The sequence below is a fragment of the Acomys russatus genome, chromosome 9, assembly GCF_903995435.1.
Source record: "Acomys russatus chromosome 9, mAcoRus1.1, whole genome shotgun sequence".
Classification (NCBI taxonomy): domain Eukaryota; kingdom Metazoa; phylum Chordata; class Mammalia; order Rodentia; family Muridae; genus Acomys; species Acomys russatus.
In genome coordinates, this window is record NC_067145.1 from 22183019 (window position 1) to 22208808 (window position 25790).

Genomic DNA, 25790 nt, shown 5'->3' on the forward strand with positions numbered 1-25790 from the left:
GGGGCCCATCTGAAGATGGACAGGCAGTGTCAATACTAATATCCTGATGTGAAATTGTGTTAGCATTCAAGGCATTAGTATAAGATTAAGGGTGCATAATATAACTGCATATAAGCCAGAATGACCTAAAACTGAAGTCTTTATTTTTAAAAACCACAAATGAAATTCCAAGACAAATTCATCTATGGGAGATGGAACTCAGAAGAGAAGCACCTGCTGGCAGGGAGAGCTTACCCTAGGGGGATAATATTTTGTGTAAAGATTTCATATGTAAATATATAATTTAGTGTATATTGTATATAATACAAGTTACTTAATGTTTATATAATATAAATTATAGAGCTAATTATAGGTTTATATCTGGGAAGGATTCTCCTGGTTTCAAAAATTATTTTCACCTCTCCTATTAGATCTTAAATACATGCACACCCAAGAAATGTCTTTTCTATAATTGTCTTTTATAAATGAACACTTGCTACAAGATGTTGTCATGATTTATTCTGTCAAAATCCTGGTGATTCTGCATACTTCACAGATAAGAGCGCCTGTGGGTTTAAAAGACTGTAAGCAGGGTGGTGGTGGTGCACTCAGGAGACAGAGGTAGGTGGATCACTGTGAGTTCGAGGCAAGCCTGGTCTACAAAGCTAGTCCAGGACAGCCAACGCTACACAGAGAAACCCTGTCTTGAAAAACCAAAAGACTTTCACAGTGTAACATGAAGGAGGACAAACATTTTGATATACCTTAAAACCCTGACAAAGCACTCTTGCCAGGCCTTCTCCATACCCCTAACTCAGCACATGGTAAAAGTTGTTATCCCAGAAGAAACCACAAGAAGAACCAAGAGAGACAGTATCTGTGACCAGGGAAAGTGATTTGCCGCTGGGAGAGGGAATAGTGGGTACAACAGACCCTGCAGCGGGTGACCCCAGGAGAAGGCAGCTGCCCTGCAGTCTCCTCAACAGGTACAGGGTCTTTGGTTTGCTTGCACAGCAGTGCCTGAGTCTGTATTTTGCCCTCTTGGATAAATGATGTACCTTGCATCAGGATGAGCTGAGGCCCAGTTATCATAAGACAGCCAGTATGCTGGCTACATACCAGCTGTGAGCAGGTTGTGCCTGGCCACCCTGCACTGCCAGCCTGAACCAGTTCATCTCTCAGTCCATGGCAATCTGCCTGTCACCCCCAAAGAAGTGCTCCCCACCATGTCTTTCTCAGGGATCTCACTAATTTAGCAGTGATTAATTTAAATAAAAAGCCTAACACCAAAATCAGGCAAATATGTTTAATTTTTTAAAATAACTGATGGCAAAATAAAATATTTACATCACATCATACTGTGTAAACATGTAAGGTCTCTGTACAAAGAAATATACATGCAAAAAATAATGTAAAAATTTTAACTGAAATAATCAAAGAAATAGTACACAAATAAAAGTTATGAGGTTACAGATACACATCCAGTTTTTGAATCCAATTTCTCTTAAAAAGTTTCTGTACAATTTTACAAGAAACAATCAAAAACCCAACAGAAGAATAAATAAAATACATTGGATCTGCAAACTTAATTATGCCAGTTTATGGCTCAAGACCCAGATGTCTGGCTGGCCTGGGAAGCAAGCTGGTCTCTCTTTTGTTTTGTTTTGTTTTTAGCGTATTTCACACAATAAAGATAAAAAGACAACCAGAAAAACTCAAGTGTGCCAGCAATCCAACCTCTTGTGTTGAAGGACTTCCCATACCAGTGCCAGCTCTGCCACAGTGACTCGGGCACCGCAAACCAGCCTCAGGGTGGCTAGTACTTAATTGGCTTTCTTACCAAAAGCTTAAAATCCAGCCAATTTTTATACAGAAAGTTGAATGTCAAAAAGTCTAAAAAGTAGTAAATGTTCAGACTGATTTTGGGGAAAAAAAATAATACTTTGGCATTCTGAATAATAGCATAATAAAATTTAAAACATTACCTATTATCCAGTTTTATATTCAGAGTATGAAATCACTTTTTACAGTCCTCAAAACTGACAAATTTCACGAAGAGTTAAGTGTCCTTGACTGATGGCACAGGGCTACGACCCACCCCCAACACACACAGACCATAAAGCTCACTTGCGAAGTATGTGCTTTTTCTATATATTTATTACAGGTACAACATAAGTCTTCATAAATAGTTGCAGAAAATGTTAAAGCCACAACATTGCACATGGTATGAAACAAAACAAAACAAAAAAACCCCAAAACAAAACAACAACAAAAAACCCCAATGAGTGCATTTACAGTATTTTCATCTGACTGTATACCGTTCAACAATCTGATTGACGGTTTGGGTGGGGCTGGGAAGGGGGGGCAGTGGGGCTGGACCCAGCCTAAAGTCTTCATTGGATGGGCAGACCCCATCAGACCCCCCAGAGGAAGGCCCAGGCGGTGGGTTGGAGGGGAAAAGGGGGGGACACCAGACGGAAGGCAGGAAGAGTCTTATGTACAAGTAAGGCCTACATTTCATCAGAGCAAAACCATTCATTCTATTTTATGCAAAAGACTGAGGTTGAAATGCACATTTCAGAAGCCAAGTCTGGTGCCCGGCAAGATGTACGCAGACAAGGCAGCTGGGAAAGCTCAGTGCCAGGTGGACACCAAGCACTGGCTGAGGCCATGCGAGTGGCTGCCACCTGCCGAGTCTTTCCCAGAAATGCACAGTTTTATCTTTGTTTTGTGTAACACCAGTGGTTTGAACATAGGCATGTGTTTCCTTGAATAAATCTTGAAAACGTTAAATTTGTAAAATTCTATCCATGTTCATTTAAAAAAAGTTTCTTTTTATTTTTATTTTTATTTTTTTTGCAGAAACCTGAATAAAATACTGTGATACAGCAATGCAATCTCTGCCCATGCAGAGAGTTAAGTGAAGGTCCTCCACCCCAGTGCAGCTTGCAGCTCTGAGCCCAAGCACTGCTGAGCACAGCTCACTTGGAATGCAATTTCACACGACGAACAGCCGGCAGCTGGTCACTTAGCTTGGTTTGATTTCCTCTTCAAAATTCAAATTAATAGCTGATTGGCAGGTGAAAGAGAATGAGAAAGAACTTCAAGACAGGTCACACTCTAGGCGGAAGCCTGCTCTGTAAGAAGTTTTTAATGCTACAAATAGGTCGAACATCATTCTGGCGTTTGCGCCGCTCAATGAAGGAGGTCAGTCTGGACGTGTCAAGGACGCCCGTGCCTTTGCCGCTGCCGTTACCTGCCTGCAGCCACTGCTCCTGCAGGGCCAGTGCAGCCGAGGGACGCTTGGCTGGGTCCTCCTGCAGGAGGGAACGCACAAACTCCTTGGCCTTCTGGCTAACTCCTTGAAAGTAGTCCTCTGGGAAGCTGAAGTCCAGCCGGCAAATATTCAGGCAGGTCTCTTCCACACTGTCATCCAGGAAGGGGGACACACCGCTGAGCAGCACATAGGTAAGCACTCCAACACTCCATGTGTCCGAGGTCAGGGAGACAGGATTCCCAAGAATGATTTCCGGGGCTGCAAACTCGGGGCTCCCCAGCAACTGGTGGATGTAGTAGGTGGTGTTGAGTTGGACAGCGTCTCCAAAGTCTGTCAGTTTAATGGTTGGCTTGGCCAAACTCTGATCCACCAAAATGTTCTCAGGCTAGAAGGCAGGAGGAGACACTGTCATTTGCCAACATTCCTAGCCCATGCCCAGTCTGACCACTGTCAGGATCTTATGGCGAGGTAGAAGTCAGCCCCACAAGTGCCAAAAAGTGCCACCCAGAGGAGGCTCTCCGGGGTCAGTGAGAGAACACGCTTGAGAGGAACAGGCCCCTAGGAGTACCTCTCAGCTTTAGGGTCCACATGGCCTCCTCTCCCCAAGGCACCTCAAGTGGGCAGATCCAATGTTACCTTGGCAGCACTGACAGGAACTTCCTAAATATCTCCTGACCCAACAGATCTTACTCTACTAGTCCTTCCCTGCCCTGTTGTGAGCAACACTGAAGGCAACCCAGAGACAGATGAGGGATCTGCTCCAGTGTGCTTAGTGCCCCAGTTGCCTCCAGGCTCTGGGAAAGAAGAGGGGTGGGGGTTCTCGCATCCCAAGTGGCCTATGTAGAGCTGCCCTTGCCCCACCCTAGGCCTGCCAACCTTTAGGTCCAGGTGTGCTATCCTGCAGTTGTGAAGGTATCGGACAGCTTCCAGAATTTCCCCCAGGTACGCTCTGACCTTCCCTTCGGTGAGGCTTCCCCATCGCACCACACAGTCCAGGAGGCGACCCTGGTCAGCCCTATAAGGTAAGAAGGACATTTGTCATGATGCCTTTCAGTGCACGTAGGGCGTTTTAGGGAGAAACCAACCCCATCCTCTTGGGACTGTGTACATCCAGTAGATGACATGGTAGGGAGTGGGGGTTCCAGCCCCCTCAACTGAGAAGGTCCAAGTGAGTAGTGGCAGGGGAGAGCTGCTGTCAGAGACTGCAACCTTGCTGTGTGTTGCTATGGCGAGCTGCCAGGCAGTGTCCATGCAAAGCAGACATCTGGATGTAGGTAAGTGCTGCCTGAAGGAAGGGGTCACCCACCTCCCTGAGCCTAGGCTTCCTTCCTTCCTTCCATCTGGAACATGCCACACAAGGATGGGATAAGATCATGTTGTAAAAAGTCATATGCTAGGGTAACATATGCATGCTTATTCAAAAGTTACCCTGGTCTGAACTAACGTTTAATATTAAAAAAAAAACCACAAGGCTGTACGCTGAATGTTCAGCAGTATCTAGTCACTCCACCTTCAATACCAGGAGAAGGGTGCGTCCCTGCCCCATTTCAGAGATGAGGAGGCAGAAGCAGACAGGGTATAAAAGTTTCCTAAAGTCCCACGGCTCATGAGCAGCCACTATTGGAGTCTGCTCCGAACACCTGCTGTTATAAAACCAGAAGTTTATAGGAAGGCTGACCGCCTGTCTGGCAAGGAAGGACCATTAGTGGGAAATTAGGACACTCTTAGGAAAATTGATTCTAGTAACAGTCTGGCAAGGCAACACTGGGATGGTTAAGTGAGGATGGCCTCCATATGCTCATATATTCGAACAGATGGTCTCCAGTAGGTAGAACTGTTTGGGAGGGATCAGGAGGCCTTGCTGGAGGTGAGCGTTCCCCGTTACCTCTCTCTTCCTTGTGCTTATGGATCAGAGAGATGTAAGCTCTCATACTGCTCCAGCCCCAAGCCTGCCTGCCTGCCTACCACCGTGTTTCCAGCCATGGTAGTCATGGACGCAAACCCTAGGGAACGCTGAACCTCTAAAGTCAATGTTTTCTCTTTTAAGTTGCCTTGGTCATGGTAAATGGAGAAGCAGCCAAGAAACAGATCATGCAATGTTCCAGTAAAAAAGAAACAAGAGCTGGGGGTGGGGTGTAGGTCAGTGATCCAATCCCTGTCAGACACACGTGAGGCACTGGGTCCAACTCTGCACTGCAAAGCAAACACACTCTCTTCAACATTGCTGCCCCATCCACTGCAAACTTTAGAGCAAGGCTTTTGTGACATAAGGACATATGGGAGTTTTTCTTGTTTCCTGTTTCTTGTTCAGAATCCCTGTGGAAGGTGGAAAGCTGGTCATCAAGCTTAGCCAGAGAGCCTCCCAGGCATGGGGGTGCGAGGCTTGGCCTTGGACACTAGTTTCCCACACATGATGCATCATTTGAATTCATGACAGTTCTCTAGTAGCCGTGCCTTTAAAGACACCAAGGATGAAGTGGCTGGAAGAGATGGCTCAGTAGCCAAGAGCACTAGTTACTCTTGCAGGACCCAGGCTTAATTCCCAGTGCTCAAATGATTTTTGCCATGACCAGAGGTTCCCCAACAGCAGTCTCTAACAATAAACCTATCTTTGTTGATGTTCTATGAATGTTAAACCACAGAGGCTCCCCCCACCCCTTGCTCAGAGAACAAACAAAATCAACAAAAAGTGCCAGGGGCCGAGTTAAGGATGGGGAGGAGGGAGGTCGGGTACGCACATTTCCAGAACCAGGACGTAACTGGTAGGGGTTTCGAAGGTGTCAAGAAGGCGCACAAGCAGGGGGTGCTGGAGGTTCTGCAGGATGCCAAGCTCATGTGTGACTTGGTCACGCTTCACCAACTTCTTGCTTACAAACTTTGTGGCCACTGCTCGTTTAGTTCCCTTCTGATCACACTTCTTAACCACAGCAAATCTGCCCCTGTAAGATTTGTCAGAGAGAGAGAGAGGACATGGGTACACGTCCATGGAATGCTGTCTTGACACCTATGCACAGATGCTACTTTCCTGGGCCATATCAGCAATGGGACCGCCACTCCTCGCTCCAAATGGCAGTCTCCATTTCTCATGCTGGGACTGGGGAAGTCTTGGGCTTCCCGCCAACTGAATGAGGAAAGGACTTGGGTGCTTTGAGCTAGCTTGCAGAGTAGGCAAAGTGTCTCTTCAGCTGAGGGTCAGGTCTCACATGCATATCGAGAGCCCAGGCTGCACCATGACTTTCTATGAATAAGATGACCTTGCTCTCAGGTGAAGCACATTTCTCACAGCCACAGACAATGGATAAAAGTGCGGCAAAGGCAGGGCATGTGGCGAGGTAAGTTAGAGCTCTTTGCCACTTCTCCCTTGGGGAGGTGGAGGGTCAATGGGTGGCTGCCCAGTGACTGTTAACTGTGGAATGTGGAGAGTAGAGTTGCCGTTTTTTTCTGTCATGCCATTGTTCCTGTCAGGATAGACTGAAACCTTCTAAGACCACGAGCTACAAGAAATCTCTTCTCTCCTTAAGCTGTTTCTGTCAGGCACTGTCACAAAAAACATAAAGCCTAACACCAAAGCACGGGAGTCACTTCTCCTGGTGGCAACATTCTGTTTTCAGTCTTGAGATAGCGAGCACTCTTCCTTCTGTGGAGGGGGCTCTGGGTTTCACATCATACCTGCCGAGCTCAGCCACCTCACTGTAGAAGGAGTCGAAGTTGTCCTTCCAGGTCACCATGATCCCGTCACTTCCTGGACCTGCAAGAAGAGTACCATGTTGCCTGAGTGGACTTGTTTCTCCTTTTTAGTATAGTGTCTCACTGTCACCACAATTAAAATGGTGGCCCCTCTTGCCTCTGTTTCCCAAACACTGGCATTACAGGCGTGAGTCACCATGCTTGGCTCCAGAGTGTACCTGAAGCCAAGCTTCTTGGTAAGAAGTCACAAATCTGCACTGTCCAATACAGTCACATCGTGGCCACCAAGCATCTCTGAGAAGTAGAACTTCTGCCACAGTAAGACAGATGCATGAGGCACTGGACTTAACAAGAACAGAAGATGTAAAATATCTCATAAACAATACATAGGCATTGACTTCATGCTAGAATCAAATACTGTGGATATATTAGGTTAAGTCAAATGCTAGTGAAATCAACTTACTTTTATTTAAGAATTATAAGCATCAGCCACCATTGTCTAGTTTCAAGTGCTTTTTTGGTGGTGAAGTGATACTTCTGGTTGTGCCACTAAAGCGTGACACCTGTAGACAAGCAAATAGTCACAGCTCCTAGCACCTATATGTCCTGATAGTCTCCTCAGGAAAGTGACGTCAGCAATGCCAATTCTGAAGCCCCTACCCAGCTCCACTAAGGAATATCAAAGACTAGCTCTCTTAGGATTTAAATGTGCCATGCAAGTTGCCAAGGGAGACAGTCCATCAAGAATCCGGCCCTGCTCTCAGGCCTATGCACTACAACAATGACCAGCACAGCGACATGTCCACAAGGGCACAACAGTAGTACTTACATGTTGGAGCAGCCAACAGCCATCTAAATTGATCTAAAGCCTGATCAGCAGCAAGGAATTCACGGCTGATACTATAAATCCAGCCAACTGCCTATGGTGCTGAGGTCACAGACCCTGAAGGAGAACCTACAGTGTAATTCCTAGCTGTATTCCAAGTACAACCTTACCTTTCTATCTACAGGTAAGTGTAGCTCTCATCCCTCATCAAATACACTTCTTGTTGCTATTACAGAAATCTACAACTGGTCAGAGACGGAGAACAACTGCCCATTGGGTATCCAACACCAACTGAGACACCTACAACACAACCCTAGATCTCAGGGAAGGTCCAGGACAACTACTGTGATAAAGTGTGTTCTACATATCATAGAGAACCTGCCCATGACATCTTAACAGTACGGCTGCCTAAATGAGACTCGCACAACGACAACACTGTGAGCTGACAAGCAATGTATACAAGGGAAAGTCACAAGGGCCCACCCCTAGATGAGGAACTATAGGCAACTAATGAGTCAGAGAGGTTCAATCAGTGTCCTCCAGGCATGAGGCCCTGATAGGTTATCCAACCCCAAGTGGTCATCTCTAAACACAGAACTATACAAGCAACACTAAATGGGCATAGGGTGTGTGTGTTAGCGTGTATGTGTGAGTGTGTAACAGTAATACTTAAAGAAGAGGCACTGAGTTTGAGGGGGAATGGAAGGCATGGAAGAAGCTGGAGGGAAGGGGTGAAAGTGATGTAAACACAGTACTCATGCACAAAATTTTCTAAAGCTTTTAATTAAAAGAAAAAGAGAGAAATACTGGATTTCCCCCCATATAAACTCAAAACATTTTTCCCCTGAAAAAGCTCTTTAAAAATTCCCTAAAAAGTTTCTTCCAAACCAGGTGATATGGCACACAACTGTAATCCCAGCATTCAGGGAGGCAGAGGCAGGTGAACCACTGTGAATTGAGGGGAGCCTGGTCTACCAAGCGAGTCTAGGAAAGCCAAGGCTACACAGTTCAGAAACCCTGTCTTGAAAAACCAAAACCAAACCAAACCAAAAAAAAAGTTTCCATTTCACAAAGATACCTGCGCAACTATATTCATAGCAGCTTTATTCATAACAGCCAGAAACTGGAAACAACCTAGATGTCCCTCAACCAAAGAATGGATAAAGAGACTGTGGTACATTTACCCATGGAATACTACTCAGCTATTAAAAAGAAAGACATCATGCAATTTACAAGCAAATGGATGGAACTAGAAAATATCATCCTGAATGAGGTAAACCAAACCCATGAAGTACATGGTATCTACTCACTTATAAGTGGACATTAGCCACATAGTACAGGATAACCATGGCACAATCCACAGACCCAAAGAAGCTAAGTAACAAGGAGGACCCAAGGGAGGATGCTTGACTCTCACCCAGAAGGGCAAATAAAATAGGCACTGGAGGGGCATGGAGAAAGAGAACTGGGTAGGAGAGGGGAGCAGGGTGGGGATTAGGAGTAGGGAGTGCAGGGGAGAGGGCGGGGTGAGAGAACAGAAATCAGTAGAAGTAGGGGGCATCTCTAGGACATGCCAGAGACCTGGGATAGGAGAAGCCCCAGGAAGTTTATGGGGGGGGGGTCACCCTAGCTGAGACTCCTAGCAGCAGGGGATATGAAGCCTGAAGTGGCCACCTCCTGTAGCCAGGCAGGACTTACAGTGGAAGGATAAGGACACACCAAGCCACCACAAAACCTTCTAGCCCAAATCTGTCCTGCCTATAAGATGTGCAGGGAACAATGATTTGAGGGAGGGGATGGGTCCTACTTGAGACCCATCCTATGGGAGAGAACCAATCTCTGGCACTATTAATGTTACTCTGCTAAACTCATAAACAGGAGCCTAGCGTAAATCCTCTGACAGGCTTCACCCAGCGGCTGATGGAAACAGATGCAGAGACTCATGGCCAAACATTAGACAGTGCTCGGGGAGTCATGGGGAAGAATTGGAGCAATGACTGAGGGAGCGGGAGGAGTCAAGGACACTGTAAGAAGACCTACAGAATCAACTAACCTGCGCGCATGGTGGCTCATAGAAACCGAACCACCAACCAAAGAGCATGCATGGACTGGTCCTAGACCCCCTGCGCATATGTAGCTGATGCGTAGCTTGGCCTTCATGTGGGCCCCTGACAACCGGAGGAGGGACCCTCTCTGACTCTGATGCCTCCCTTTAGATCCCATTCCCCTAATTGGGGCGCCTTGTCTGGCCTCAGTGGGAGAGGATGAGCCTAGGTAGTCCTGCATCGACTGAATGTGCTAGGGCAGGTTGGTACCCATGGGGGCTTCCAAATATTGCATATATACTGAAGAGCACATGTGACATAATTGTCTAATCACTGATAACCAAGCAGTTCAAGAAATGGCCTTACAACGACCCTGTGGCTCCTCCTTGCACAGCTCCCCTTTTTCACCAAAGGGGACCCTTGCCTTACCTTCTCCATCCTCCTCCATCAGCAGGAGCTTATACATATCTTTGAGGTGGCAGGACTGGCCCCCCTGGCCTCAACATGCAGGAGTCACTACCCTAGCAACTCTCCTGTCCTGAGCCAGCCAAAGTGCATGGCCTTGGTGTCAAAGTGTCCAAAGGGCTGAAGCAGAGGGTCAGCAGGGTAGAAAGAGGTGCAGCACTACCCTGGAGAGCACTAGGCAAAAGAGCAGGCCAGCTTGCTGGTGGGGACCGACTAGAAGTCATTCCTGGCACACACCACCCATGCCTGTGAACCAAGGAAGGGGCTTTTCACTGTGTTGTCTGACAAGATGGCAGTTTTCTAAAGACCTTCAAGATTTTGTGATAGGAATAATAGCTCCACGTTAACTTTTCTGTTATTTTCCTGCTCAGATCCCATGGGACACTGTCACATTCCGAGCTGCCAGCAGCAGCTTATTAAGAGCCAAACTCTACAATATGTACGGGTTTTTTGTTTTGTTTTGAATGAGAAAAATCGGTGACTCTTTACTTTTAACATGATCGTGCTCTTTTAGGTCACAATCCCATAAACATAACATGCCTTTTCTATTACTTAATAAAGTCAAAATATGAGATAAAAGTTGTAGACAAATTTGGCTTACCATCTACACATAGGGTGCTCAGTTAGTTGGGATTTTTCTTTTCCCAAACCTTAGCAGCTGAGGACAAGCAGCCCTTGTAGCTGCCTGGTTTAGCATGGTTGGCCTCTGTGGGCATTGCTGGAAACCAGCCCAAAGATGCCTGAGCTCAGTGCCTCCCCATACCACGTGCAGTTATAGGAAGCGAACAGGGCTAGGCAGGATCCTGTGTACAGGGCTGGAAGGCTAGCTGCAAAGATCATGGCATCCTGTCGGGCTGTGGGTATGCCCGGGCCACCAACAAGCATGTCCCCGGGAATGCTCTCCTAGCTGGATATTTGGGGAAGTCATTGAGCTGTGACAGTCCTTGCCTCACTGAAGGGCTGTGTTGAGATCTGAGACAAGCCTAGGGCCCTATGATACCACTTACTTTCTTTTCACTCATATGCTTCATGTCCCAACTTAGCCTCAGCTGGAAGACTGGATAAAAGGACATGCACTTAGGTATTTAGCACATGAAAGTACCATATGCCAGCTCAAGCCAGTCACTTACACGACTCAGGTGTCCAATGGCACGGTCACAGACTTTTATACACACTTTCACTCAAGAGTCTTCCCCTGAGCTTCTTCAAGGTGCCACCTTTCTTGTGACACTGCTATTCAAGCCTCTTTTGGACACCCACACATGTGTCCTTTTATTCTAAACTTCAGCCCACACCAAGTGCGGCAGATACACTAGAGTTCAGGAGAACGCTGGCAGAGGCGCTCTGCCCCAGGTGGCTCACCTAGAACCCTCAGGCTGGCAGAAGATGAGGCTGAACCCATGTCGTTCACAGCAATGCACGTGTAGATGCCATCATCTTCTGTGGTCACGCCAGTGATCTTCAGAGTGGCCTCCCCAATGTCACTGTTTCACATGTGAGAATACACTGGTGTCAGGAGGGCTGAGCACCTTTAGGTACCAGCTCTGCCTCCCTCCCCAGGTATGGTTTTGATTGTGAGCCTAGCCTTTAAAGTCTGAGCCAGCTCTCCAGCCCCCTCCCAGGTATGAAACGTTCCCCCACAGACTAAGTGCCCAAGGTGATGGAGGAAAAGAAAGGTGCATTCCCAGTTCCTGAGTAACCAGACCAACTATGCCCCTAAGCTAGAGAAAGCTGCTCCAGAGTGGCTCCTCACCTGTAGGAGACGCTGTAGTGATCATCGTTGTTCAAAGTGTTGTGTTCAGGGCCCTTCCAAGTGATTGAGGCCTTGGGGCGGCCACAGACACGACATCTAAAAACAACGGTCTCCCCTGTCTCACATGTGACCTCACTCAAAGGGATAACGAATTCTGGGGGAACTGCAAGGTAAGGGAGTTTGGTCAATGCCAGTCACCCACAGTGTGTCTCCACCCCTTTCTCATGTGGGCCTACAATGGAAAGCCAGACCACCATGCGGTAGGCCAGTGCAGAGGCACGGTGCTCTGACACAGATCCTGCAGGGCTATGATCCCTCAGCCTGCAGGAGAGACAACAGAACTCACCGTCATAAATGTAGTTGGGGTTGAGAAGCTGAAATGGAAAAGCAAACAGGCATTAATAAAACCAGGAGCTGTTTTCAGGTTAAGATGCTGATTCCAAGGCTACAGTTACTGCCGGAAGAGTTTGGTTGGCTGGAGTCGCTCAAACCTTCTACTGCTGTTTCATGCCCTTGAACAGGCAGGCCGTTATCTTCTTAGTCACACACACACAAACACACACACACACACACACACACAAACAAACACACACACACACACATACACACACACACACACACACACAACTTTATGTGTCCCATGATTCAGGAACAGCCCGACCAACTTAGCCACATTCTCTGAAGCCACATGTGGACCTGGTGCGGTGTGCAGGTGTAAGTCATGTGCCAGCACGGTTTGCAACTAGGGCAGCTGGTGTGATGCTACCCTGGGAGAGCATCCTCAAGCAAGCCCTAGCTTGCATCTGCAGCAGCTCATCTAGCGACCCTCCCCCCTCCCCCCGCTGGAGGTGGTACCCGGCCGGGCCTTCTCACACGCACCTTCACAGATACCTTGTTGCTGAGCCCTTCTCGTGGCTTCCTGTACCCGTTCTCCAACTTGCCGTCCCTTTTGCTGTCTTTGTCTTTCTTCTCGGACTTCTTCCTTAAGCGGAGTGCTGTGTGCCAAGATGTTGACTTCCTAGGGAGGAAAAGGACACACGCTCACATCCCCCCTTCCCCGTGGTCGGCAGAGGACACCCGGAAGTGTCCAGAGAAAGGCTGATGTTACACCTGTGCTTCAGAAGAACGGAAGGTCTTTAGGGGGTTCAGTGAAAACTAACTTCACAGTGATGCCCATGAAGCAGGCGACAAAGGCAGCAATTCCTTAGGCAAATTTTAAAGATTAAGACACAAAAGTAATCGTTAATTCTGTGTAATACTATGCAGAGACGGTCAAATGTTTCCAGTGTTTTTTTTTTTTTTTTTTTTGAGGGCACTGTTGCTTTGGCAGGAACATGGGGATAGGTGAAGCTGTTTTCCCTTCCTCATTCAGTCAGCTGAAGGTATGTGAAGGAAACTTTCCAGGAACCCACCTCAGACTCAGTGGGTACCAGCAGTTTGAATTTGCCTGCCTTCACAACTGTTGTGAGCTAGTCCCTTGCAAGTCTACTCTCTGCTCTGCCTATCCACAGCCTGCCCCAGTGGGCCTGTAGCCCTGAAGAACTCTAATGCCAGGTTTACCAATATGTGTTTTGAAGAAACAGTAACACAGGGCTTTCATATCTTAGATTTCTTTTAAAGCCAAGGCTGACAGAGAAGGCTGTACAGCAGGGGTCCAGGACATGCCACTCACTTCCCTCGCAGGGAAGGGGAGATGACCGAGGCTTTACCTCTAGTGCTAGCCTTCTGCAGGGACCCATGCGGCCAAGGAGCACCATGTCTTCCAGGTCTATTACAGTTCTACACTAGATAAAATGTGGCCAGTCTCTCACATTTCAGGGGGTTTCGAGGAAGAGAAAAGCTTCAAAAAGCAGCACAGACTAGGTTTTCTTCAATGTAGCAAAGGTGGCCTCAATGAGCCTCCCAGTAACAGAGAGCTCACAGCAAAGCCATTGCGTAGACTAGTGGGTCCCAACCTTCCCACGGCCCCTTATTACGTTGTAACCCCCAAGCACAGAACTATTTTGTTGCTATTTCATAACTAATTTTGCTACTGTTATGAATCATACTGTAAACATCTGTGTTCTCTGATGGTCTTTGTGACCTCTGTCTGATCCCTCAACGGGCCTCAACCCACAGGTTGAGAACTGCTGGCACAGACTTTTCCCTTCAGTCTGTTGAGTGATGATCCTGTGTTTCTCAAAAGATCCTGCTAAGATTAAGACCTTCAGGGACTATTTAGTGACCTGAACAAAAGAGGTATCAGAGACTCTGTTAGGGTAAGGATACCTCTCCTTCCCTTGGGATCACACAGTTCTCTTAGAGGCACACCTACGTAAACAGACATAGATTTTCCTTCACTGGTTTCTTCCATCTAGAGCCTTCAAGCACTCCCTGTAATGGCTAGTGCCACCCCCACTCCCCCACCTCACCCGCCCCCCCCTTGCAGCTGTCCATGCTCAGGTCTGAGCCACCAAGGCTCCCACTCACTTGAGAGTCCCATCAGGGTTCTCCATGATAACTGCACTGGTATGGCCCAAGACAAAGCCCGGAATCCAGCCCTCGGCTGCAGGGCACTGGTCAGTGGCGGCTCGGAACACCAGAAACATGTTCTGCTGGTTGCTGGCCAGAATTTGAACGACCTCTCCTTGATGGACGTTTATCTCATCCTCCTTCACTGCCGTGTACTCGTGCGTCACCAGCATAGTGGAGATGTTGCTACTGCTGCTGCTTTCACTCTGGAGGGAGAGATGAAGAAGACAAGGCGGGCAGGGACTGAGACGGGTTCTGGCAGCCAACAGCCACTGGTTACTGTGTGCCGTGGCACCAGCCGCAGAGGGGCTCGGCCGTGAGACAGGGAGGTGTTATACTCTTCGTTCACACTCTCTTCTGTTTAGTGTCCCCCTGTGCAACAGCTCGGGCCAGCAACCGAGAAACAATTCCAAAAGGTCCGCCTTTAGCGCTGACGTCCTGGGAGCCTGCTGCAGATGGATGTTCATCGTGCCCTGCACCAGCGGCTCAGTCCTCATATCGATGCCATGCTGGGTGCTTCAGATCCAAGCAAGAGTTAACTTTGAAGGCTGTAGGGTAGTCATTTGGCTTACTGACATAATTAAGCCATTGGCGTAACTGGGACGCCCCCAATCTTCCTAAGAAGCCAACCACTGGGAATGTGCATTCCAGGTTACAGGATGTCTTTTGTCTAAACTTTACTACTCTCACCTCCCAAAAAACAAGAATGTACCACACTTCAAAGGCCAACTCACTAACTCTCAACTCTTATGGGTAGCCGCTCCATTGCCTTTATGTCCCTCAGTGGATGCTCCTCTGACTGAGCTTGCCTCGGGGGTCTTCATGATGCTCTTGCCATGGGAGAATGTGGCACAGCACCACAGAGCTGCCTTCGAGCTTTGGGGAAAGAGACCTCTAAGTGGCTGTGGAGATCTCCTGGGGCCTCAGTGCCACCCAGTTTCTTTGCTCATTGACTGAGGTTTGGTTGGCCCAAATACCTGTTCAGTAACTTAGTCAATGAAGCAAGACTGTAAAAGTCAAAGCAAGTTGGCTTCTCAAGGGCTCCAGCAAGGGCAAATAAACTGAATGAACGAAACACAAATGGCAGTCATATGCCCTGTGTGCTCATCTGACTAGTGACCTACTGTTCCCGGGAAGGAGAAAGGTGACACCACTGCTGATTTTCTGAGCGTCATCTCGCCCAAGATGGCCTCTGGCCCCTGGTTTTTGTGAGCTTGCGCTCAAATGCTTCTATGTTGCTGCTGCTGCTGCTGCTGCAGCAGGGCATTTACAGTGGTCAGGATTTCAAAGGCTTTAGCCTACGCTGTACTCCAGGACACTCTGAGTGGGAGATCACCTGGCCCAGACACACCCTTTTCAGTGCTGGTCTATTGAGCATGTCAGAACCTGCTGGAACAGACTGCTGAGGGAACATCAGACCCACCTGCTCTTCTCTGTGAGGCCACACGCAGGGAGTCAACAAGCCAGTTACTGGGAGTTGCATGAATGGGCTGTGTGTGTAAGCTGCTTGTGGACACACAAGAGCTGCCTGCCGCCTGTGTTCATGATGAGTCGGGTTGCTCTTGTCGCCGTGGTACCCACTACCTGCCTAGGTCTCTTCAGTTCACAGGGTGTCACGGGCGCTCACTTTGTACTTTCAGTATGTACCGCGCAGTATTTTGGCTCACATGGCACGGCTCAGTAGGTTTTGGCATGCCAGAGGTAAAGGTGCTAGAAATGTAACCTGAAAGGTGCTGTGCCACAGCTGCCATGGTTAGGGCACCACAGTGGGCTGCATCGCCTAAATGCAGTCATTTCTGCGTATACCTCTGGCCTGGATAGGCACCAGGCATTTCAACTCAGTCGTCCTCAGCTCCCACAATTCCTTACTATAGAACAGGGCCTTGCCCCCTCAGAGTTGGATGAGAAGTGTGCACAGGCCACCCAACCAATGACAGGAGGCTGGGCTGGTGTTGACTCTAATGTGTGCTCTTCTGCTGCCCCTGTGGTGGTGTGGTGGGAGGGAAAGTCAGCCAATGACATGGCAAGCAGGCTAGCCCAGTCAGTGTGGGGCCATCTATTTGCACCCTGCCCTGATCTCAGCAGAAGGTGTCATCTGGAGCAGGCAGAAGGGCACCTCTAGAGGTCAGACCCAGCAGCCTGTCTACAGATGTAGGCCGTTCCTCAGAGGTGGTCACAGGAGGGGAGGCCCTGCTGGCCTGCCAGCAACTAAAAGCTCTAAAGGGCCCCTTTAGCCAGAGCCAGGATGAGGGCCAGAGGGTATTTCACACTCCCTTTCCAGATGTGAGGCATTCTGATGAAAACCCAGCCTTCAAGTTTCCTTCTTCAAGCTGCCTCCCGCAAAAGCAGCAGGAAGAGGCAGAAATCAAAAGCTATCCCCCCAACCTAAGAGCCAATGGCAGCATGCAATGGGCTGGGCCTCCCTCAAGGTGGAGCTATGCCCTCTACCCATGCCCAGAGATGGGGGCCTGACTTCGGTAGACACATAGACCTGGAAGCTCCTCTCTGCGCACTAGGAATGTACCAAGGTTAGGGGGTGCAGGAGATGTCAGCAGGCTGGCTCGGTATGGGTCACAGTGCTACGACCAGGCCTGGTACCTGGGTGGACACCTAGGTCTGGGGGTGTGACTTGTTAGTGGTTGTCTGCCCACCTACAGTTTTCAATCTAGCTGGAAGTTTCCTTGCTTGTAGGACAAGTCCATATCAAGGACATGGGGAATATCTGCCATCGGACACTTGCTCAACCACTTAGTGGTCACCTCAGGTAAAAATAAATTTATCAAGACCCACTTCATAATTTCTCCCACAAATAAAGATGAAGGCTGAGTTAATCAAAATACCTAACGAAAAAGAAAGTGAGATCAAGAATCCAAATGAGGGATTAATAGAAGTCCAGAGGAAAGAGACATGCAAAAGCTAGATTATATATATAAATATGTATATATATATATACACAATGAGAGACACAGACCCTTTTTAGGGAAATGTATTTAAAAATTTATAAAGCGATCAAACATACAGTCGTTTGAATAGTTCTGTGCACTCACGCATGCCTTCAGGAGTGTTACGGGCCAGGTCACCTGCCCTGTAGGAAATAGTCGGAGGACAGTGAGGAGGCCACAGAGTGGGAGACACCCAGCAGAGACACCCTTCAGCCTGGGGACCCAATGCAAGTGACCCCAAAATGAGCTAGAACCCCACTGCAGAGGCACTTGAATTGCCCCTGGCATCCTCTCTGGAGGTGTGCGGCCCAGCCATCTCTGGAGAAGCCAAGTGTCCAGGTGCCTGGGCCAGTGTCTCTCCAGGAGATTCGGGGTGGAGGAAACTCCCCCACTGGGTAGATTCCTGCCCCTTATGCCATTTTATTTTGCTTTGAGTTGCTGTTGGTAGTTTTCTTGAGGATTTTTTTTTTTTCATCAGATGACTCAAAAAAGCTGCAAAGATAACTTATGGCATAAAAGAGCAAAAGTAAGCAATGAAGAAAAAGCTTAAAGTCACACACTTCATGGTGAGTCGTAGAGAACAGAAAAAAAGAGCCCTCCAAAAAGTGGAAAAAAAAAAAAGTGTGAGGAAGGCAGGGCCTAAAAAAACAAGTCCCAAGATACTCTGCTGGTCAGAAACTGAAGAGACTTAAAGACGAGGCATTGAGGAGGTTAATGATGCACTTTCTCTTAATAAGGAGACAGGAGTAAAGCGAGAAGCAAGTTAGTAGAGAGGAGAGCAGGCGCTGTCCGTGGTCCCACAAGGGGTTAGCGGTGGCTGCATTCACTTGGTGTCTGGGTGCCAGTGCAGCCCCACGGGGGCACGGACACGAATGCACACACAGGCCACAGACGTGTCTACCGAGACAATGCAAGGAGGACTGGAGAAGGCGAATACTGCTGCACAGTGCTGGAGAGCTGGAGTTAGTACGGAGGTTTAGAAGAGCTGGCGGGACAGAGGCGGCGGGGTGGATGGGCGCAGGCTCCCTGGCGCTCTTACCCCATTGCTCTGAGTGGACTGCACGGACTGCTCGCTGGCCGAGGAGCACGTGCTCATGCGGTCTGTGTCCTTGCTGGGGGCTGCGTGGCGGTGCGTCTGTCGCTGGAGGGAGTCAGTGTCCCCCGGGAAGGTGAAGGAGCTTGGCCGGCTGGCAGGGGAAGCAGGAATGGAGCTCCAGAAGGAGCCCCCCTTCTGCAGGGGGCTGCTGGGAGGAAAGGCCTCCTTGCCAAAAGGAGAAGGGAACGTAGTGGAAAGAGGAGAGTTCAGCGGCGAGACAGCCCCGGGCCTAGTCTTGCCCAGAGGCAATGGGCCCAGGTTCCCCCGGGTATCCTTGGTGTTTCCATCTTGGCTTGTACCAGAAGCATTCCCAGGGGCTTTCCTGGGGCTCTCCATCATCTTCATCTTGGGAATGGGTTCTGTTTCTCGTTCATGACCTTCGGAGTCTCCACTCAGGGGAAGCCTGCTGGGCTGGCCAAGGCTGGCCTCAAGGCCCAGGCTGCTGCTGGGGGTAGGCAGTGAGGGGCTGGGAGCAGACATACCTGACATCTTGTCTGCCTCTGCCTGGCTTGAGGCTGCAGAGGAGACCAGCATGGGGGTGTGGTGTCTGACAGGCTGTGGGATCCGGGAGGGCCTGCTCCTGCTTGAGCTGGGGCCGCTGCTACAGCTGCTGGGGCCACTGCCATGGCTGCTGCTGCCTCCACTGGAGGCTCCGCTGCCACCGCTGCCCCCGCCCCCGCCGCCGCCGCCCCCGCTTCCACTGCCGCCGCCCCCGCTATGGTTCCTCTGGTACTCGATGGGTGATGTCAAGGCTGTAAAGCAAGCAATTCAATAGAAGCAGGTCAGTTAGGGTACCAAGTAAATTCCAGAGTGTTATAAAAAAAAAAAAAAAAAAAGAAAGAAAGAAAAAGAAAAAAAACAAGAAAGAAAAGAATGACTTGAATGAGCTGATTCCAGCAAATGCTTATAGTTGTAGAAGCCGACCCCCACCCCAGGGGTCAATATAATTGGTTAGTCAGTGAGCTAGACAGCAGCCTGGGGCAAAGGTCAGGCAGATTACTCCCAAGTCCACAGTGCCACCTACTGAGTGAGTGTCTCTGTTCCTGACTTTGGGATGCCCTGCAGAGGGTTTTTCTTGAGACTGGAACATTGCAGCTTTCCCCTGTCCTGGGCTGAGGCACAGAACGTGGCTATGCAGGAAAGGCCACAGTGAGGACTGATTCAGTAAGCATTTAGCTCCCAACTGCATTCTCCGACTCTTCATTATCTACCCCGTTAAAAATACGAGTGGGAGCTGGCAGTCACAGGGACTACTGCAGACAGGAGCGGGCAGGAAGAGGACAGCTAAGCACCGTTGGCTTCTCAGCTTCTCTAGAGTCACACGAGTTACAGACACTGGGGAAGCCACGTCTCACTGTGTCTCAGGCAGGGTCTAAGGCTGGCCTGAGCTTGCAATGTTCTTGACTTGGCTTCGGAGTGCTAAGATTATAGTGCGCACTATCCCATGTACCTATGACTTGCTTTTCAACTGGGTGTGCAGTGCGTTTGCCAGGGTTTCCATTAATTTTGATCAGTTTCACATCCTTACGATCATCTCAAACTTCCTGTTCTTAGGATGGGGTTATACTGTATAATCTATGCCTGGAAGAATATTCTGAGGAGCACACACGGAAACGTGGGTGTCTGCTCTAATCCTGAGTGACAGAAAAACCCCTGTGGCATTCTAGACACAATGTCAGTCCACTGTGCCTTGGCTTCCTGATCTGCAAGAGATATAGTGAACGTTAAGTTCTGTCACCGTTACTATGTAATGAGAACGCTGAAAACAGAAACGTGTGCGTTAGAGAAAGGAAGCCCAGCCCGCAAGAGGGTACGTCACCATTTAAAAAGTTGCGCTGGTTTTCTAAAATTTGGTTGATTTCATGGATCCACGTTTGCCGGACACTTGGACTAGATGAATGCAAAATGAAGGTCTCCACCGCATCACCTGTCCTGGACGTCAGAGCAAACTTACAGGGATCATTTTCCACGTTTTCCTCCAGGCAAAGGCAGCTCACCTTTAAAACAACAAATCATTATTTACAACAGTTAAGACATAGGGGCACCCTGAGTATTCGCCAGCTGATGAGTGGCCAACAGAACACACCTGCTCTGAAGTGTTATCCAGCCTTAATATGAGAGGGCGCGCTGACACGCACTGCAACGTGGTCAGGCTCCCGAATAAACCTACGCTAGTAAGCTATGCACACAAAGATAAATGGGGAGGCTCTAGTTACACAGTACCCTGAAGCAGACAAGCTCTTGGAGGCAGGAAGAGGCATGGAGATTGTCGTGGCTCTAAGTCCTTTGTAGGTCCTTGTAAGCCAAAGATCATCTAGCTCGAAGGCTGTGCCCACCAAACAACCTGCCTTGGTTCAGGCACCAGAAACCACTGGAGTCTATGACAGCCCACGCAGCAAACTTCATAGGAGAGAGTGCCCTTTCTCACCAGGACACCATGAACCTCTCAGCCTCAAAGGGTCTAAGTGGTTACTTGGCCTCTGATAAAGACCTAGGGTTAACAGGGGGAGTGGGGGGGGGGGGGGGGGGGAAGGCACATCTCTCTTCTGAAACTCAGGCCTGCACAGTTGCAGATATGGTAAGAGCTTGGGGGAGGTGCATGCATGCATCTCCTAGGAACTGTCGGCTGAGGCTTCGGGTTCCCTTCTGTTATTCTGTCATTTTTGATTTATCTCCCTTACAAACTAGGATCATAATATACATTTGTTTTCTGTCTGTTCACCACTCTGCCACCAGAGGGCACACTATCCTACGGCAGAGAATGTCTTCTCTCTGCCCTATCTTTGAAGCCTGGAAGAACCCTCAGGATCTCTCTGTTGAACAGAGAAAGAGACACCCAGCAGGCTCCTTTCCTTGGTTCCTAGGACAATACTCTGCAGCTGCAGCCCCGAGTGTAAGGTCTACAATGTCTTGCAGAGGGTAGTGCTGTACGTTACCCAATGGCTACGGCCACAAAGGTATACAACACAGTCAGTATTCAAGACAGCAGCCCCCGAGTACAGAATGTAGAAAGAGACAGGAGGCAGCTTTAAGGATTCAACAGTGTACTAGATGGTTTTGTAAATATTTCATAAAACAAGCTTTGGACAGTGTCACCATTATTATAATGACAGGAACATGTGCTGGCACACGAAGCTCACAGACATGCTTTTACCTTGATACTGTTCTTGAACAGAAATCCTGGCATGGAAAAGCCCTTTTTTTTATCAAGTGGTTCGCTGAATATGACGATCTGTTCAAAGAGGAAAACTCGCCTCTCTTTGCACCGAGGCAGAAGTCCTGCGTCTTGGTCTGTGACCAAGAACGTGTCCTGCAAGAGCAGTTTACCCTGGGCAACAATTTTACCCTAAAAAAACAGAAGAAGGGAGGAGAGGAGGGAAGAAAACATTGCATTCTCAGTGACCAATCATTGGTTTTCTCCCACAGGATGATGTAGCCTAGCACTACAGAGCTTTCGGTTTTGCTGTAATGAATTCTTAGCTCCGAGCAGAACAATCCTTTAACTTAAATGTCTTGCTAACCTTGGTAGCCAACGGCATCAGAATCAGAAAGTAAGAACAAGATTCTTTAGGGGTGGTTCTGACAAAAGGGAGCTGCCCCTTTCCCCCACATGTCAGCAGAAGCGCACCCCCCCCCCCCAGGTACACACTGTGAGCTTCAGTCTGGGAAACACAGATCTGAGCCTTTAAGCCCTAATGCTATAGCGAGCAGAAAGCAAGACAGCATTGAAGCATCTCCTGGCTCCTTACTCAACTGGAAGATTCTGGTCTGATTTCACCTTTTCATACATTGTTAAGTAGTATGGAAGTGTCGGAGCATGCAACCTGTGCAAGCTGGGTAGATTCAAGAACCCAGTGGTCCTGAAGTCAGTCTCCCAGGGATGAGAGAAGGGCAGGAACCTTCACCCCTAGCTTTCTCGGCTTTAGATGCCTACAGAGGATGCAGAGGTTGCAAGAGACAAAGCACAGCCCCACTCGCCTCTAACGGCCTCAGGCAGAGGATGGGTCCCCAAAGCAAATCAAAGGCCACAGAAAGAGGCTGGAAGAGAGTCAAACACGTTGAGGAGTGAGAGGAGACCAAATCAAAACAAAAACCCAAACAGAGGAGGACCAGCTTTCTACATGTGCAGAGAAACAATCCAGGGCAAAGGAAAGAAATGGAAGGCGGGGGCGGGGGGGGGGGGCCCTCAAAGACCAACTGCATTACGTCAAATCCTTGCAGCCGCCCAACGTTCATCATGTCGTTGCACCGCTTCGGCACTATGCACATGACTTCCACAGCTTTCTGTGGGCGGGGAGAAAGCAGGGTCAAAGGTCATGCTCCTCCCAGGCAATTCAGTGCTAACCCTCCACTGCACCTCCAGCTTTAGTTTCTTTCCCTCCACACGCTCAGCTCAGCAAGTGGAGAGGGCATAAAGATACATCAGAGACTCCACCCCCTCCCAGGACCAGACCCCATGCAGGTAAGGGGTTTGCAGGAGTACCTCTAACTCTGACGTGTCCAGGCTGGCTTTTTTTGAGTACTTGAGGAAGTCCTGTGTGGGAAATGAAGAGAGAGCTGTGGTGAGAGTGGTGGGCAGTGGCAGCTGGCACTTGGTTCAGAGCATTCATTCCACATTCTCATTCCTTCCTCTCTGAAGTACAGCACACAAAGGCATCCTGATGGCGAAGGCATCCTTCGCTGTGGCCTCCCTACGTGCTCAGGTTCTAAGTTTCATGTGACGTCATCTCTGGGGGTGCTTAATAACTTAAAGCAATTGTAGCCATTGCTAGGTCAACAGGAACAGATATATGGGGACTCAAAGGCTAGTTTTATCAAGAGTCTAAGAACAGAGGCTGGCCGGGCGTGGTGGCTCACACCTTTAATCCCAGCACTCAGGAGGCAGAGGCTGGGAGATTTCTGTGAGTTCAAGGCCAGCCTGGTCTACAAAGTGAGTCTAGGACAGCCATGGCTACACAGAGAGACCCTGTCTTGAAAACAAACAGACAAACAAACAAACAAGCAAACAAATTAAAAAAAAAAAACACCAAAAACAAAAAACAGAGGCTGAAAAAATGGCTCAGCAGTTAAGAGCACAGGCTGCTCTTGAAGAGGACCCCAGGTTTGATTCCCAGCAATCACATAGTGACTGATAATTGCTTGTAACTCTGGTTCCAGGGGTTCCCACACCCATGGAGGTGGGTGCCAGATACACATCTAGTACACGCATGCAGGCAAAACATTCATACACATAAGTAAAATTTAAAATGCGTAAAACATTCAAGATGATTAAAAAATAAGGCTGATAACCGTCTGTAGAGACGGCTCAGCGGTTAAGAGCACTGGCTGCTCTTTCTGGGGCCCACAGTTTGATGGACAGTAGGACACGACAGCTTAAAACCACCTGTAATTCCAGTCCCAGGGACCCTCTCCTGGCCTCCATGGGCACTAGGCATATGTGGTGCACATACACACATACATATAGGCAGAACACACATACACGTAAAGCATTCATATATTTAAAAGGAGGTTGATAGAGATGAATAAACAGCACTTGCATTCCAAGGCATATGGTAGAGAAGCAAGTTTGTTTTAACTAACGCTTTGATTTAGAACTTGAGGGGAGTGAAATAGTGAAAAACGGTGGAAAGGTGTCTTACTGATGTAAAGAATTACTTCGAAATATTTAAGACCAGAAATAAGGCAGCTCTGTAAGGAGGCAATAAAACCTCCTCCCACACCGGCGCAGGCTTGGAAGGTGAAGGAAGTCCCACCCCTTCAGAGGAGAGACTGCTCTCTGCCCTGGCTGCTCCCCCCCACCCCCACTGCAACCCTCACCTTCAGGAGCAGCTGGTACTTCATGATTCTCTGCACAGGTTTGATCAATAGATCTGTGAGCTGCAGTCTGTGGCCAAGGCGCTGCTTTATGTCCTGGGGATGTTAAGGGGAAAACAAAATAAACTGCCTCAAGTGCTGTTTGTTCAACATTTTATTCCTCACAATTAACTGTAACAGTCCTATTGATAAGGTAATGAAAAAGAAAGGCAACAAAAGCTTCCCACCTCTCAGGCTTTGAATCTTTCTGAGTGGGTTTTCAGAGAAGTCTATTTCAAGGCTTCTTTCTGCCCACCTGCTTGCCCACCCCAGGGGAAAAGGTATATAGCACGGGCTGGCATGTGTTAGCCTTTCGGTCTTGGGTTATAAAGACTGTTCTTTCCCAGTTGTTTTATTTACAGAAACACACATGTCATTATAGGCAAGAAGTCTAGATCATAAATGCCTGAGTTTGTAATGGACAATTCTTTGTAAATTGATAACAATAAAGACCATTTCTCTCCCCCGCAACTCCCCCAGGGCAGGAGAGATGGCTCAGTGGTTAAGAGTGCTAGCTATTCTCTGAGAAAACCCAGGTTCATTTCCCAGTACCCACTCGGTGCTCATAACTGCCTAACTCAATAACTGCCTGTGGTGGTTTGAACAGGAATGGCCCTGAAGACTCATGTGTTTGAATGCTTGGCCCATAGGGAGTGGCACTATTAGGAGGTGTGGCCTTGTTGGAAGTGCATCACTCTGGGGGCAGGCTTTGAGGTCTTACATATGCTCACACTCTGCCCTGTGTGGGACATAGTCTTCTGTGTGTTCCTGGCTGCCTGCAGACCCAGCTGCAGAACTCTCAGCTCTTTCTCCAGCGTCATGTCTGCTTGCACACTGCCATTCTTCCCACTATAATAATAATGGACTAAATGTCTGAACTGTAAGCCAGCCACAATTAAATGTTCGCCTCTCTAAGAGTTGTCATGGTCATGGTGTCCTCTCAGCAACAAAACCCTAAGACCCTGGCCAATTGACATAACTCAAGTTCCAGGTAATCCAATGCTCTCTTCTGGCTTCCACTGACATCAGGCAATGCATACACCACCACCAATACCAAACCCCAAATCTGGAGCCATTACTCACCCATTAAAGGCAACTAAACTGAAGGCCTGAGGCAAGGCAGGAACTGTTCTACCACTGAGCTCTGCTCTCAGCCACTAAATATTTCTTTAATTCATTTATTCTATTTTGAGATAGGGTTTCATTAAGTTATTCAGGGTGAACTTTATCTTGCTACGTAGCCCAACTGAGCCTTAAACTTGTGATCTTTCTACCCCATGGCAAGGTTCCCAGGTATGAGCACACACTGCTCAAATGGATTCTTTTTATCCACCTCAGTCTTCTGAATGGCAGGGG

At 48.5% G+C, this 25790-nt stretch overlaps 1 protein-coding gene across 1 annotated transcript in view; it reads right to left on the bottom strand.

Annotated features, from left to right (window-relative positions):
• Nucleotides 1-1642: 1642 nt before the first annotated feature.
• Trio (trio Rho guanine nucleotide exchange factor) overlaps nt 1643-25790 on the bottom strand; it is a 289251-nt gene continuing 265103 nt past the window's right edge. The window contains exons 43-57 of the mRNA XM_051151014.1: nt 24399-24491; nt 23065-23115; nt 22788-22865; nt 21736-21927; nt 20401-20578; nt 18525-19333; nt 14502-14749; nt 12912-13050; nt 12379-12406; nt 12033-12195; nt 11642-11763; nt 6926-7004; nt 5995-6195; nt 4133-4271; nt 1643-3641 (exon numbers count right to left, since the gene is read on the bottom strand). Of these exons, the coding sequence (XP_051006971.1) occupies nt 3093-3641; nt 4133-4271; nt 5995-6195; nt 6926-7004; nt 11642-11763; nt 12033-12195; nt 12379-12406; nt 12912-13050; nt 14502-14749; nt 18525-19333; nt 20401-20578; nt 21736-21927; nt 22788-22865; nt 23065-23115; nt 24399-24491 (3069 nt within the window). The 3' untranslated portion in view covers nt 1643-3092. The remainder of the gene's footprint in view (nt 3642-4132; nt 4272-5994; nt 6196-6925; nt 7005-11641; nt 11764-12032; nt 12196-12378; nt 12407-12911; nt 13051-14501; nt 14750-18524; nt 19334-20400; nt 20579-21735; nt 21928-22787; nt 22866-23064; nt 23116-24398; nt 24492-25790) is intronic.